Below are 16160 nucleotides of genomic sequence, written 5' to 3' on the forward strand. Positions count from 1 at the left end.
GATAGGATAGTTTCGAGTCTGTTTCGTTTGCTTTTTGAAAGAATTCCTTGTTTAACATTACCTTAAAATTGTGTTCCCTATTTGACACTGAATTTTTTTTCTTCCTTATACACTACAGGAAATATGTTAATTTGTGACCTTGACTATTGGTCACTGAAAGGTCATTGTTTTTCATTTACGACCTTTTTGTGACCAAAAACAGAAGGTCAAAAGCTGGCGGTCGTAAACTGAAATTAACGAGTGAGAAGGTCGTGGACATTTATGACCAAAATATGCCTATTGTTTTGTTTTGGTCACTAGCAACCTCCCCAGGCCACGTAGGCATCCAGCGTGTCAAGCTGACGTGGATAAGATTCAGCCCGGTCCAATTCGACGTTCTACATGGGCCGAGCCCATTAATTCGGCCTTTTTAATATATTTTTCTGTTAATTTTTGCTTGCTACATGGGCCTAGCCCAACAATTCGGCCTTTTTTCTGGGTGCAGCCTTTTAGAGTCTATGATCTTTTATTTTTCACCATTTTATTTTGGTGCTGGCCCCACTAGTCAGATTGGTCCCGAATATCATAATCAAAATTTCAAATGCGCTCAAATTATTTTTGTAAGTGGGTCACCTGAGTCATGTTTCCATTGCACACATTTTCAAATCACATACATAATTACTATTTCATATGAAACAAAAAATTGTAATTCTAAAACATACAACATTTCATTCCAAAACAGAGAGAAGATATATGAAATTCTGGAGTTCACAATGCCCAGATAACCCAACTATTATTACATAACTTGCTATACAAAAATGTCTTGGCGCTTCTTTGAACATCTTCTTTCGTCTTGAATTTAGGCAAAATATCTGCCAACAAAAAAACAGAACAACGAGGATATAGTGTGAATAACAACAACAGCAAGTGACGGGGTGCTATTTAGTAAGATTAAGTCCGGAAAGAAACATGCATGGAAATTAAGAAGAGCTAGAGCAAGTCTGCATGTGGTTGCCGTATATGGAGTCGTAATATACTCATGGATTAATAATCTACAGCAGGAAGTGTTTTTCAGCATGACAAGTTGCTTAGTTATTCATGAACTCATAAGTGTTTATCACCAACTCTCCTCATACTAAATTTACATTGAACAAGAAAGGAATCAATACCATATGACCAACTCTACTAAAGTTACAATGCCTACATGTTTATGTAATAAATTTAAATTGAACAAGAAAGGAATCAATATCGTATCTCTTAATTCATTGTTGCACATCTAGCAAGAACAGATCAATACATAGACCTAATAAGCAAACATCACAACATGGCATGACATCTGAACCTAATCGACTGGATCAAAAAATTAAGACCGCAAGACCATTGTCTCACACCCAGAAGCGAGCATTTTCCCGCAACAACCAGAAGCGTAGCTACAACGAAACTGGGACGCCTAGATTTTGGGCACGCAAAATTTCAGACTTATCAGCAGCATCACATGACATCAAATTGGCACAACTTCCCAGGAACCTGAGCATAGCCAGGCATCGCCAATGGGAGGTAGGAAATGTTGGGAATCATAAACCAGAGAAAAGGGGGACACAGGAGGATCCGCGAACCTGCTTGTAGTTGAAATTGTTTGAGCGCCTGGAGCCCTCCTTATCTAAGAATCTTATACTAGCATTTTGCAGGTTGGGTACAAAGGTTGTGCTTCAATACCTTCAAAATCTGTTTGGGAAGAAGAAAAAATTAGTAACATGTCAATTCCTCTGTTTTAAATACTCCTACAGGCATCATAAGAGAAGTACTCAGCTATAGCTAATGCAACATGATGGGAGCCCAAAAGAAAATAAAGATAATTGCTGAAAAAATTACTCCAGTTTATACTCCTCTTTTAGCATTACAGATTATACCTAATGCAACATCATGGGAGCTGATGTCCAGGAGTATTTGCAAATCATACAAATGATACAACATCATGGAGTAGGATAACATGTTTTACCATCGCAGATTCATACCAATATTTGCACAACAAGTTTACCGTCTAACCAAACACCCTCTTACAAGCAGAAATGTATTCACTTATATACAGTGTATTTGTAGAATTACTCTATGGTACTCTAGCTGTCTTAAGTCTTGACCACAATGGTAATTAATTTGGACATGCTAATCACAATACACATAGAGAGATATTAATTACTCTATGGCACGCAGGGACGCAGCGATGCAAATCACTCCTACCATACCATGTGGCCAAGGAAGCTGTTCTGCTCCTCCAGGATGTGCACCTGCATGCATCACACGCCAATAGAGCCATATGCATGATCAATCACAAGTTCACAACTGCTTGTCTGCATCTTAAATCATTCTATTTCCCTTACGATTACAGCTACTTACCCTGTGGTGTGATTCATCCAGCTGTTTCTCCATCAGTTTATCCTGCACATAAGAAAGTCAAGTAACCATTGATTATCCTGTACTGAGAGTGGCATGTGAGCCGAGGTGAATATTGTGCAGTGAAGGGTGTTGTAACAGCACGCATACCTTCGTTTCACGGACTTTACCTAGCGCGCACTCTAGCTTGTGCTCCAGACTGCGGAGCTCTGCCGCGGTTGCGCCGGACGGCAGGTCTTCTCTTGTCTGCCTCCTCACGCTGGCCTCCAGGTGGTCACGCTCATGCCTCAACCTTGCGATATCCGCCAACAGTTTCTGTGTGCAAGAATCATATAGATGAATCAGAATGCAGTTAACTCTGAGTGTAAAATAACTAGTACTATGAGTAGATGTGTTTGTGTATTAACCTGATATTCACCATGATTTATGCCCTCGTAGCGCTCGATTAAGTCACTCCAACTGAACAAATGACAAGTGAAGGAGTTTGTTAGCACTATACACTAGTACTATTAATTGTAGAGTGGATATACAGAGACAAGTAATCAAATTTATGCGTCATGTACAAGTTTCAGCACTATACGACTATGCATGTAGTGTAGATATTGAATGCCGGCGACTGGTACTTGTTTAACTTGAGGCTGTGTGTGCTTGCATTAGACCCAATCGCAGGTGGGCACAGGAGCAGCTGAATCTAACAGCAGGATTACAGTCAGAGGTAAATCAAAAGCATCGTCTGACTAAGTGGTCACCGAACACAAGGAGAGCACCCTCCCCAATACTGTAGCTACGTCTGAAGTCTGATGGCATGCCAAAGTTTATTCTACCATAGAGTAATTCCACAAATACACTATAGAGTAATTTGGACATGCAAATCACAATGGTAATTGGTAAATTACTTCTGATCAAACCCGGAGGGAGCACTGAAATAGCAGGGGATTCATTGATCGGTGAACGTACCCGTCATTGGTCCTCAAGACGAGGTTGGGCTCCAGGCGGCGTCCACGATGCGGCTGAGCTCCTCCTGCCGCCACTGGGAGAAGCGCAGCAGCGCTTGGAACACCGCATGCTCCTGCTTGTTCCCCATGATCTCCCGCACGGGGTGCACGAACCCGCCGAGCACGCTCTGGCGTATGTGGTCGTGCTCGTCCCCCTCTACGAGCAGGCGGACCACGAATGCGGAGGACTCCGGGATGGACAACACCAACTGCTCCAGCATCGTCGGGGAATCAAGCAGCTCCGATCGGATCTCCTGCAGCCTCGGGTCTTCAGGAATCGGTGGCTCTGACGCTTCCGAGCTCGAGCTCGGCGTCTCGTCCCACGGCGGCTCCGGCAAGGTCTGCGGCGGCCTGCGCCGCGTCGGAGCAGGCCGGGAGACGAGTGCCATGGCGCAACCGCCACCAGCACCTGCCGCCACGGGGAAGGGGAACTCTCCACCGTAACATGTCACGGACGGAGGGGGGTCGATTCCGCGAGGCTCGCGCGTGGGGGCGGGCGGTCGGGCCACTGGACTTGCGCCTACTGGCTGCAGGCCATGGCCGAGATCGACGGCGCTGGGGACGCCCCTGCCGCTCGGCTGCCCGAGTTCGACGGTGGGACGTGGGAGCTTCAAGAAGTGGGAGGGAGAGGGGGGAGCTCGATGCGATCTGAGATCGAGGGGAGGGTCGGGCGCTGTCAGTGGTGGCGGCGAGGGCGTGAAGGGGGCGGGGCTGGATCGAGAAACTCTGGGGAGGGGCGGGGGTGCGGGGGACGGCGGTGGCGTGAGGGTGGATTTGGGGGTGGGGGAGAGGCGGCGGCGGGAGTGGATCGGGGGAGAGAGGAGGGGGTCTGAGTTAGGGTTTGGGTAGTTGGGCTGCGGTTGGGTGAGGGGGTGAGGGCTGCCGTTAGATCCGGAAACATCCGACGGCGGTTGATGCATGATCCACGTGATATGCCCATGGACAAATCAGAACGCAGCAAATCATTTGATGACTTTATGACCATATAAATTGGTCGTGATCGATTCAAGATTAAAATTTCATTTCATTTTTCAGTGCTTAAAATGAGTTTTTTGTGAATGTCCTATCAAATACTTGTTCAAATGGTATTATATTTTGCACAAGTTTACATCTTGGATTTGCAAACAATATTTATAAAGGGAGTTTTCATTTTCTTTGAACAAAAAAATCATTTTCCATTTTCCGAGTGCCTAAAATGAGTTTTTTTGTGAAGGACATACCATATATTTGTTGCAAATTTGTACCAAATCAATTTTCTAAAATAGTAGGTCATATTTAATGCACAATTGACCAAATGGTTGGGTGTCAAAAGCTTTTATCCACCTCTCGTGAAAAAGACAAATTTCTACCGATTCAGCTGGAAGCGGGTCAAATTTGAACTGCAGTTGCCTCATAGTTTGCTATTTATTTTTTCCAAAAATCATTTCTAGGTACATAAGTATCTATTTAATCAGAGAAATACCAAAAAAAATTCAAGATTCAGCCAATAGCTAGGAACGGTCATTCCCGCCGTTTTGACCGCATTTTGAAACGGGCATAAAAAATTCAAAAAAAATCAAAAAATTGGAAAACCTTCGCATTGTGTCATTACATGTACCAAGTTTCTAGGAAAAATAACAAACTTATAATACGACAATTATTTTAAAAAAGTGTTCTGAGAAATGAGCTATCATGCGTGAAGATTCATGGCTTTCAAGCCAAATGATCAATCTTATGGCCACATTCATGGCATAGTTTGTTCAAATGATCTCATATTGTGCACAAGGGTGCATATTGGAATTCCAAACAATGTTTCCTAAGGGACTTTTTATTTTCTTTGCACGGAAATTCATTTTCCATTTTCCGAGTGCCCGGATTGAGTTCTTTTTGTGAAGGAGCTACCATATATTTGTTGCAAAATTGGACCAAATCATTTTCTCAAATACTAGGCCATATTTGATTCACAATTGACCAAATGGTTGGGTGTGAAAAGCCTTGATCCAGCTCTCGTGAAAAAGACAAATTTCTACCGATTCAGCTGGAAGCGGGTCAAATTTGAACTGCAGCTGCCTCATAGTTTGCTATTTATTTTTTCCAAAAATCATTTCTAGGTACATAAGTATCTATTTAATCAGAGAAACACCAAAAAAAATTCAAGATTCAACCACTAGCTAGGAACGGTCATTCCCGCTGTTTTGACAGCATTTTGAAACGGGCATAAAAAATAAAAAAAAATAAAAAAAATCGAAAACCTTCGCATTGTGTCATTACATGTGACCAAGTTTCCAGGAAAAATAACAAACTTGTAATACGGCAAGTTTTTTAAAAAAGTGTTCTAAGAAATGAGCTATCATGCGTGAAGATTCATGGCTTTTAAGCCAAATGATCAATCTTATGGCCACATTCATGGCATAGTTTGTTCAAATGATCTCATATTGTGCACAAGGGTGCATATTGGAATTCCAAACAATGTTGCCTAAGGGACTTTTTTATTTTCTTTGCACGGAAAATTGATTTTCCATTTTCCGTGTGCCCGAATTGAGTTCTTTTTGTGAAGGACCTACCATATATTTGTTGCAAAATTGGACCAAAACATTTTTCTAAAATACTAGGCCATATTTGATTCAAAATTGACCAAATGGTTGGGTGTCAAAAGCCTTGATCCACCTCTGGTGAAAAAGACAAATTCCCGCTGATTCAGTAGGAAGCGGGTCAAATTTGAACTGCAGTTGCCTCATAGTTTGCTCTTTATTTTTTCAAAAAATCATTTCTAGATACATAAGTATCTATTTAATCAGAGAACCATCAAAAGTTTTTCCAAGATTCAACCACTAGCTAGGAACGGTCAAACCCGCCGTTTTCATCGCATTTTGAAACGGGCATAAAAAATTTAAAAAATATCAAAAAATTAGAAAACCTTCGCATTGTGTCATTATATGTGACCAAGTTTCGAGGAAAATTAACAAACTTGTAATACAACAATTATTTTAAAAAAGTGTTCTCAAAAATGAGCTATCATGCGTGAAGATTCGGGGCTTTCAAGCCAAATGATCAAACTTATGGCCACATTCATGGCATAGTTTGTTCAAATTATCTCATATTGATCACAAGGGTGCATCTTGGAATTCCAAACAATGTTGCCTAAGGGAGTTTTCATTTTCTTTGCACGGAAAATTCATTTTCCATTTTTTGAATGCCCAAAATGAGTTTTTTTTGTGAAGGAGCTACCATATATTTGTTGCAAAATTGGACCAAATCATTTTTATAAAATATTAGGCCATATTTAATGCATAATTGACAAAATGGTTTGGTGTCAAAAGTTTTGATCCACCACTTGTGAAAAAGACAAATTTCTGTCGATTCAGTAGGAAGCGGGTCAATTTTGAACTGCATCTACCTTATTGTTTGCTCTTTATTTTTTCCAAAAATCATTTCTAGTTACATAAGTATCTACTTAATCATAAATACATGGTTTGGTGGCGATACATCGAGGTTTAGATGTGGCCCAGGGCCCCAACTCTAAAGCGTGTAAACTCGCATGCCCGCCGCGTGGTCACCGCGTGACATTGGCGTTGACATGCATTCTGGGAGGGCTAGGCATGTCTAGTGAGTTGGGCACTCCCTACGTAGGTGCTAGGAAGAAAATTACAACAGAAGAATCTCACGAGGATGCTCAAAGATGAATTAGCAGCCAAGTGTTTGATTAGCGGTACGGGAAATGCACATGGCCAATGGGAGTGAGTTTTGGCTGAGGATGATCATATACTAAGGAGAATGTCTTCACAAAATTTTAGCTCAAAAGGAGGATCCTAAGTGGTACTTACTTTGCAAAGTACCACGCTGGACAAAAATATGAATGTTGAAGCTGGGCTCAAAATTATGAATGGATTGAGCTGAAATTTGGTGGAGGATGGTTATTTGGGCATAGGAAAGCATTGTAGAAAATTGATACCATTTGGACGTGCCAAAGTAGTACTTCCTTCACAATGCTCTTCTATGGACAGAAACTTGGGAAAACTAGTGAGAGAGATTGTAGGAATGAAATGAGCTCAAAATTGGTGTAGGTAAGTTACATAGGTATGGTCATGTGCTGGTAAATTTTCAGATCAGTTGGGTAAGCCTAGCTAGTACTTACTTCACAAAGCTTCTCTCGAGGTAGAAACTTTGGAAATTTCCTGAGAAATATTTACTAGGAAAATTGAGCTGAATATTATCATGTGGCAATGATTTGGGTATGGAAGAGTGCCCAAAAAGTTTGAGGGTAATAGGAGGGTTTAGATAACACTTGCTTTGCAATGTGCCAATTTGGCCATAAAATATAAATTAAACCTGGGCTCACAAAGATGATTTGACTGAGCTGCAATTTGGAGGAGGGCGATAATTTAGGCATATGAAGGAACTGTATAAATTTCATGTCATTTCGATATATAAAAAAGGTACTTCCTTCACAATGCTTCTAGGTGGACAAAAACTTTGGAAATTTGCGAGGAAGATTTGCTAGGCAAATGGAGCTGAATTTTGTCATGCGGTAAAGATTTGGATAGGAAAGAGTGCCCAAAAATTCCAAGGGCAATCAAGAATATATAAATAGCACTTCCTTCATAAAGTGCTGTTGTGAACAGAATAGGAAAATGAATATTGTTGAATTAGTTTTGAACTAGGCAAGGAAGGATTTTTACATATTTGATGAAGATATGACCCAAAGAATTTATGAGATTTTTTTGGGAATTTTGGGAATGACAGAAATATAGGTTGCTTCACAACCTAGGGCAAAAATTGACACATGGACAAGACACATAGGCAAAACTGATGAGGTGGCGCCAAGTCATACCAGTCCACCACAATTTACAAGGTTGTGACCATCTATATTGGTCATGATTAGCTAGAAATAAGGCAGCGGACTAGTGTTGTCTACTTTATGACCATTTCGTGTAAGGAAATTATGACCTTTCTGACCAAAATGGTCTCAATGGTTTAGGGTTTGGAGCCCCCCGAGCAGCTTTTGACCAATTGGTCTCAAATGGTCATAGATCTATGACCAATTCTTTCAGGGTCACTGACAGAAGGTCACTAGTTGACATATTTCTTGTAGTGATATAACACCAACTCTAAATTTTATTCCTTTCGTAACACTTTCATCCATTCTAACTAGTAATGGTGTTAAATGACACATGAAATGATGATTTTACCCCTTATGCAACTTGTGACCCTAATTATTCAGATGACCAAAGAAGCCATCATTTTTTTCATGGTTACATGTATAATTACCATCAGCGCCAATGAAGCAACCCAGTGCATCTCCCTTTTTCCCGTTCGCTTCTTTCCATTGTCTTTTCCTTCGTGTAGCCTAGCTTCTTTCCATTCGTGTACGATGGCATCGTTTTGTTTGGGTAGGCTTAGCCTCCGTTTGCCTTTTCTTCTTTCCTTCATTCCATTCGCTTCATTCAATTAGGTTTTGGTCTTTTACTTCTAGCAAGAATAAATCAAAACCTAATTTATCTTTAAGGTTCATGTATTTATTTAAAAACTGCCCAGACATTAAAATATATATATAGAAAACACATTTAAAAAAAGTGCTCCGTATTTTATACCCTACAAATGTTCAACTGGTATTTTACAAAAAAAATTGTTTGTTAGACAACTGTTCACCGTATATGTCAAAATTGTTGATGTAATTCAAAAGAGTGTTCACAAATACACAAGACTGTTCATCCAGTATTAAGAAATGTTCATCACATAATTGCACATTATCAGTTGCAAAAAAAGGTCACCGTGTTTTAGAAATTGTTCAGCTTAAACTAAAAAAGTATATAATTTTTCATCATGTATTAGACGGTAAATTTTATTTGGAAACTCGATGTATATACACCATGTATTTGAAAAATATTCCTACCATTCAAAAAGTGTTGATCATGTATTTAAAAGTGTTTCATGTGTATTAAAAACTGTTTAGGTTTGTATGAAAAATGTATAGGAAAAAATGCATCGTGTATTTGAAATGTTAAACGTGTATAAAAAATATTCATATGTATATAAAATGTACGATATGTATAAAAATATAGACATAAAAACATATATGAAAAAATGTTAAACATGCATGTTTCTTATGTATACGAAGATATAAAATCTATATGAAAGAAAATAGACATCAAAAGACATATCGAAAAAATGTTCATGTACTGTATTTGAAAAATGTTGACGCATATAAGAAAAATGTTTCTTATGTATGTGAAAATACACAATCTGCACGACAAGAGTAGATATACATACATACATACATACATACATACATATATAGGGTAACGCTATTCTAAGCGTGAGTGTAGAATAACTTATCCTACACCCTCTAGTAATGATATATACAAAATCTAGTAAAACGATGTACATAATGTAGTAATTCAAAAAATATTTTTTTATCACCCAAATTTGTAATTACTACATTTTTACGAAAATTACTATATTTAACATAGTATGTTACTATATTTTGTATGTACCGTTTGCTGGGGTGTAGAATAAGCTATTCTACACTCACGCTTAGTTTAGGGTTATATATATATATATATATATATATATATATATATAAATTTTCTGGTCTTATAACCTATTTTTTTTACCAAATTTTAAATATTGAACCAATATGCATGTAACTATTTATATTCTAAACGTAATTTATTTAGGAACCGATCGTAAGATTACCTCGGGTGAAGAATAACTTATTCTGCACCCTAGATAATGAATAATAACATATATATATATATATATATATATATATTTATATATATATATATATATAGACTATTCGTCATCCTGGGTGAGGAATAGTTATTCTTCACCCACCTGTATATTAACATCTATGCATCGTAATTTTACGTTTTGTAAATTTTGTCTTATTTTAGACATAAAAAAAGAACGTAAGAAAACCTATAACCATCCTAATATTTTTTTTATGTTACGTAAAATTATAAATGTAAAAACATAGTGTAAAATATACATAAAATACAATTTTTGACCTATATTATTTTTGTTATGCCAAATTTTATGCAGTAAATCAATATGAATGTAACTATTGTATTTTAAATATAATTTATTTATAAAATGATTGTAAGATTAACTCGGGTGAAAAATAACTTATTCTGCACCCTAGGTGATGAATAGTAGCACTATATATATAGACCGCATCTGATTTTTTACATCAACTGATTTTTTACCTCAGGTGAAAAATAACTTATTCCAGTCTATATATATATATATATATATATATATCGAAATAAGTTACCATCTCGTCCTATGTACTTCCTCCGGTTGAAATTATTTGTCGCAGAAATGGATGTATCTAAACGTATTTTAGTTCTAGATACATTTATTTCAGAGACAAGTAATTCCGAACGAAGGGAGTAGACCGCATCTGATTTTTTTACATCAGCTGATCAACCCGAACTGATACTGAACTAAAAAAATCCCACCCACCCTGCCGACCAGCCCGCCCACCACCTCCTCCCTAGCTCTTGGCGCCGTCTGCCACCCACCTGCCCCCGGCTTCCGGCGCCGCCCGCCCCCACCTCCCCACAGCTCCCGGCTCCGCCTGCCCCCCACCTCCTCCCCGCATCCTGGCGCCACCCCGCCCCCACTTCCTCCCTCGCTCCCGGCATCGCCCCTTCTTCCACCCGCCACCGGCGCCGCCCTCACTCCCCGCTTTCCCCCGCCATCGGCGTGCCTCCCTGCTTCCAAGCGCCACCATTGCCACCCTGCATCCAGCCGCCGCAGTCGGGAGCCACCCTAGTGCCACCAATCACCGCGACCACCCTACATCCGCATCGCTGCATCCCGCGGCCACTGTGCGCCGTCCAACTTGGCAGTCCAACTGCTTGCTCCATGCTCGGTCGCTCAAGGAGCTGCGTGAAGGTCACCCCGCGCTCCACCTTCCGGACACGCGACCCCGTCGCCGTGCTCCTGCAGCCACCTCCGGGGCGGTGTGCCCGGCCTCCTCTCTCCTCCTGCCACCTCCTAGCGCCGCGCCGAGCACGCCCCGGGCTGCCTCTTCCTCTTGCTTACTCCCGCACGAGGCACGCTGCGCCGAGCACGCACCCGGCCGCCCCCACCTCCGGTAAATCGACACACTCAGTTCTAATTTGTTTTTTCAATTCAGTTCAATTCTAAAAAAAAGTTATCTCCATCTTTGTAGCTTGTGTGAACTTATAGCTGAGACTCGATGAACTCTGTCCATTTCGACTCTTGAACTGATAGCTAATGATCTTATGAACTAGTAAAAATGTTTTTGTTTCAGCTTTGACTCTTGTTCTCTGTTCTTTCACTCTCAAAATTACGTGCATGTGTAGATGCTACTTGCTGATTGCTACTTGACAGAACCATTTTTGTCTTGATTTTGCATTTGTATGACACGAATTTGCTATGAGAAAAAACAAGGACAAACAGAAAACAAAAATTAGTACCTTTGTGCTTGCTAGGTGTTTGTTTATGTCTCTTAAGAACCAAACAAAACTAGTAACATCCCTATATAGGGCCGTGAATATGCTTTTAAGTTAGTTGATATGTCTCTAGGACAAAAATGAAAAAAAGCATCCTTTTCAGTGCACCTTCGTATGCATTTTCAGTTCATTTTACAGGTCAAGGACAAGTAAATTTAGTGGCATTGCTAAAATCACGGAATAGTTGGTGCGTGTGCAGAAATATCGTCGGTACAAGTTTCAAAATTCTGTAACTTTAGATATATCACCTAAATATGCAATGATTTGCAGCGAGTTTCTTCAAAATTCTGTAAAGTTTAGATATATCACCTAAATATCGTCAATGCAAGTTTCAAAATTCTATAAGTTTAGATATGCCGTAAAGAAAAATCGATGAGTCACCATCTGCTTTATATTCATGTTCTCTGCAGCACAACAATGGGATTGAATGGGAGTGATCCCTGAACCATTTCATTAAAGGCCATGGTTTCCAACAATGCTAATGCTACTAGAAAGGAGCTATCGGCCATGAAGCCTCGTGGCTTCTCCAATTAGCATGTTTGGCCAGTCCTGAAGCGCCTCCTCAAGCTCTTCGACGATAACTGGGCGCCCATCGAGGACGAGAGCTACCGCATCCTTGTTGACACCATACTGGGTGGCAAAAGCAATGAACCAATACCCACCACTACCCGTCATGTAAAAAATGCTACTTTCGTTTGTTTGGTAGCCTATTAGCCTTCCTTAATTATCACTTGATGCTCAGCCTTTCCAATTGCAGTTTTCACATCAATTGACGTGCCAAAAAGAGTCCAAGGCTCACCACCCAACGTAGGGTCAGACCAGATGACCAACACCTCTCCTGCTCAGTATGACAAGGATGTCAGTGATAATGAAAACCTCCCTCACAGTAGAGCGGCGGAGTGCATACTTGCCATCTACATTTCAGAGCCCCATCAATTCAGTGTGATCTCTCCCGGTAAGTTTGTGTATTGCTATCTGAGTGTTCAGAAAGTGTAGAATGGATGATTTATCTCGCCTATGCAGCTCACAAATCATATGCTCTGTACAAAAAAAGAAACAAACACTATGCATAGGAGTTCATGATGTAATTTATCATCAGTTCATGAAGTAAGCACAAATACAGTTTCATGTGTGTCATAGAAAAATACAATTTCATGCGATGAGCCCGTCCCCAGCGCCGCCAGCCTCCTGTCCTTCCCTCCCGCTTCCGCATGCACCCACTGCCGCCACGACCACGTCTCCACCCTCCCCATGCCCGCCACCGCTGCAACCACCCCTCCCCCTCACGATTTCTCGTTGATATCGCTGTATTCGTGCTTGTTACGTTTGTTGCCTGATGGAAGTTCTGCAACTGTCAGTCCAGATGGAAGGAGATCCGTCCAAAGTGTGAGTTTTGCGACGTCGACGTGCAAGTTCTACAATTTATTTGTTTAGATGGGAGAAGGAAATCAGTCCAACCGACTCATCTGAAGCGACATATGCAGAGCCATTCGCCTGAGGTATTGGAATAATTCTATATTTTTTGTGTTCATTGGATTTCTACATTGTTAGCGCAAGTGATGCGTTCTGTTTTTGCCTGTTCAGTCCAAGTGGGAGAGCAAAAGTAAGCACTGTCTGCTTAGAAGTTGTGTTTGAAACCCATTTTTAATAGTGAAACAAGTAAATCAGTGTGGTAATGCTTTATTGTTATAGTTCTTATTTTCTTGCAGGATGCATAAAAAAGCCAGATTCACAAATTCATCTTCTATATGCTTTTCGGTTCATCGACTTCCCATTGGTAAGTCCAATTTATTTAGTGTTTCAATCTTCTTCCTATAGCACTTGTGCTTGATAATGATGTTGTACACAAAATGGCTTATGAGATATCTGGATAATGTGTATACTAATGATTTTTGGTTAATATTTTGTATGATTCATTTGGCAAAGAAGATTCTTCTTCTTTGTGGAGCTTTATACAACACTTCTGTCATCATAGCCTTTTCATGTCTGTACATCTAACATGAAAAGGTTCGCCTACAAACTAGGGTTCACTTGGGTTAAAAAAAAGTATATTTTACACACACACAATGCTTGAAGTTCGATTACTGATGCCTAGTAAGTACACTCTGTTTTGGGGAGTGCACATCTTGCTTAGAAAACATGGGTAACTTCATGAAGATAAAAAGCATACGTTCAAAAATCTAGGAAAGCGGTAATCCGTAGGCCCATGCTGCAGTGCTGATGCATACATGCCTGCTTCTACCCGCAGTTTTACTAGTTGTTTGTTGAATATTCCACTATGTGTTTTTAGATGATAAGTGCCACTGCCATGGTTGATGGTGGTATACATAAAAATAATGAATTGTTGCAGTGTAGCTGAACTAGAGCATCGTAGGCTAATTAATTGTAGTTTCTTATTGCGCAATGACAGTTTGTGTGCACCATGTTTGTAAGAATGTTGTTGCTGGATGGCCACAAAAAATAGAGCTTAATTAGTCTCTGCAATATGATGGTTGTCTGGAGAATTCTTTTTTCTTGTCCAGAGAAAGATATATCTATACTTGTGTATCAGTTCATGATATAAGTTTTCATCAGTTCATAATTCTATCTTCTTATGATAGATAAATATACTAGTTTGGATCTTCATTAGTTTCAGTCACCCCACAACCCAGCCGGCAACTCCGCCATCTCCCCGTGCCGGATCGAGCTCCAGATCAATGCCCCCATCTACACTTGTATGTTGTTTTCATTTCACACTGTAGTTAGTTTTTCAGTACACATTGTCGGGTTTTTTCAGTTCAATGGATTCCAAAAAGAAACAACCGCAGCTGGGTGAGAATTCATTAGTTTACATCTCTTCTCACACTTTGCTGCATGGGGCAAAGAGTTGTACTGTGTTGATTCAGCTTCTGTACTTTTTCTAGTTTCAGACATTTGGTACCACTTGTCAACTAGATATGTTAATACATGTGCCAAAAGTGGCTGAGCTGCCTGTCCAAACTAAGTACAGTTTGACAACAAATAACTGCGGTATTTTATCAGTACATGTCCATTAGCAAAAATTCATGTTACAAATGTTTTTGTACTTCCATTTTACAAAAAAAAAACAGATGGCATTTGTCGCTCCAATTGTGGAGAAAATGCAGTGAAATAAATAAAGTGTCCTCTCAAAAGTTCATATATACTTGTAGAAAACATGATGCTCTTTAGGTGCTTGTTGTTAATGCAGAAAACAGTTTTCAATACCGAAGAATAACCCTAGCGAGAAGTTCATGTTTAGAAATTTGGTAGGTTCATACATAGAAACTTAAACAAATATTATCCATTTTAGTATTGATCTAGTATCATATATGCGTCAGTTCTAAATACTTTGTTCATTGTGATCAGAGATAATACAAAAAGCATATCCTTCAGTTCTGCAGATATTTTACAACTTTCCGTCAAGTGTAAAAGTTCATGTTGATTACTCCCGGCAAGTGTAAAAGTTCGCCAATATACAATCTATAAGTTCAATATCCAGTACATTAGTTTAGTAGTTGGTACTAACTACTCCACTTTTTTATTTGATGTACATGTGGTGTCTAGTTTCTTCTGTTAGTTCAATTTCTAAATTTCATCCAGTTCAATTCATATTGTAGCTCCAATTTAGTCCACATGGTTAATTGTTGGCTGGTGTGTGTGCAGGGTACCGTGACATTGAGTAGGCGTGAAGTGTATCACTCCAGCACGCCAAGCTCCAGTGCATGTCAATGTCTTCTCCACTGCAATGGAAGCTCCTCCGTTCGAGTTGAGCATTGGTCATCGTCCAAGTTGAGCACTAGGTGCCGTCCAAGTTCAAAGAGGATTGTATGCAAGTACATAACTTTGTTTTAGTGAGAAAAATACGGGGTTTTGACAATATTCTGTATGATTCATTTATTCAGTCTTTGAACTTGGTGATATTCGGTCTATTTTTCTACGATGAAGGCACACATGAAAGTCATGCGCAATGGTTATCCCCCTAGTGCTTCAAAGATTCGTATTTTGTTTCTTCAAATGTGGTGTGCGCCTGTTTGATGAGGTAAAACAAAGTAAAATAGTGAAAATGTCATTAAAGACACTTGGAAGTACAAATGTAGAAAATAAATAAGTTCTGATTCTTGTCAGGTAGGAAGTTTGGAGAAAAAAACAAAAGTTTTTAAAAGAAGAAAATGGTAAAAATGTAAGTCCATTCAACTATATAAACCATAAAGGTACGATGGTGATGACACCGTCAGTACGGATAAGGATGGGAAAGAAGATTAAAAACTAAAACCAAAAGAACATCGAGTGATTATTTTTTGAGAAGTACAAACTCTCTAGTACCTTAAAT

General features: G+C 39.7%; 1 protein-coding gene and 1 long non-coding RNA gene across 5 annotated transcripts; one reads left to right on the forward strand and one right to left on the reverse strand.

The window, feature by feature from the left end:
- Positions 1-645: 645 nt before the first annotated feature.
- LOC125551682 (uncharacterized) lies at positions 646-3596 on the reverse strand (the record flags this gene model as incomplete). The annotated part of the gene is made up of 7 exons (XM_087520645.1): positions 646-851; positions 1596-1704; positions 2223-2264; positions 2374-2415; positions 2521-2685; positions 2778-2829; positions 3328-3596. Coding segments are annotated over 6 exons (621 nt in total), but the record flags the coding sequence as incomplete, so codon positions are not given.
- A 7307-nt stretch (positions 3597-10903) lies between these two features.
- On the forward strand, positions 10904-15782 carry LOC125551681 (uncharacterized). 4 transcript variants are annotated; one of them, XR_007303022.2, is made up of 7 exons: positions 10904-11448; positions 12241-12505; positions 12588-12785; positions 13194-13329; positions 13540-13607; positions 14431-14544; positions 15494-15782. It is a non-coding gene; the product is annotated as an uncharacterized LOC125551681 (long non-coding RNA). The 4 variants fall into 4 exon arrangements; XR_015601200.1 differs by having other exon boundaries at positions 13194-13433; positions 14431-15782; XR_015601199.1 differs by having other exon boundaries at positions 10906-11448; positions 14431-15782.
- The last annotated feature ends 378 nt before the right edge of the window (positions 15783-16160 follow it).

This window comes from Triticum urartu, chromosome 4A (assembly GCF_056163025.1).
Source record: "Triticum urartu cultivar PI428250 chromosome 4A, HENAU_Tu73, whole genome shotgun sequence".
Lineage (NCBI taxonomy): Eukaryota > Viridiplantae > Streptophyta > Magnoliopsida > Poales > Poaceae > Triticum > Triticum urartu.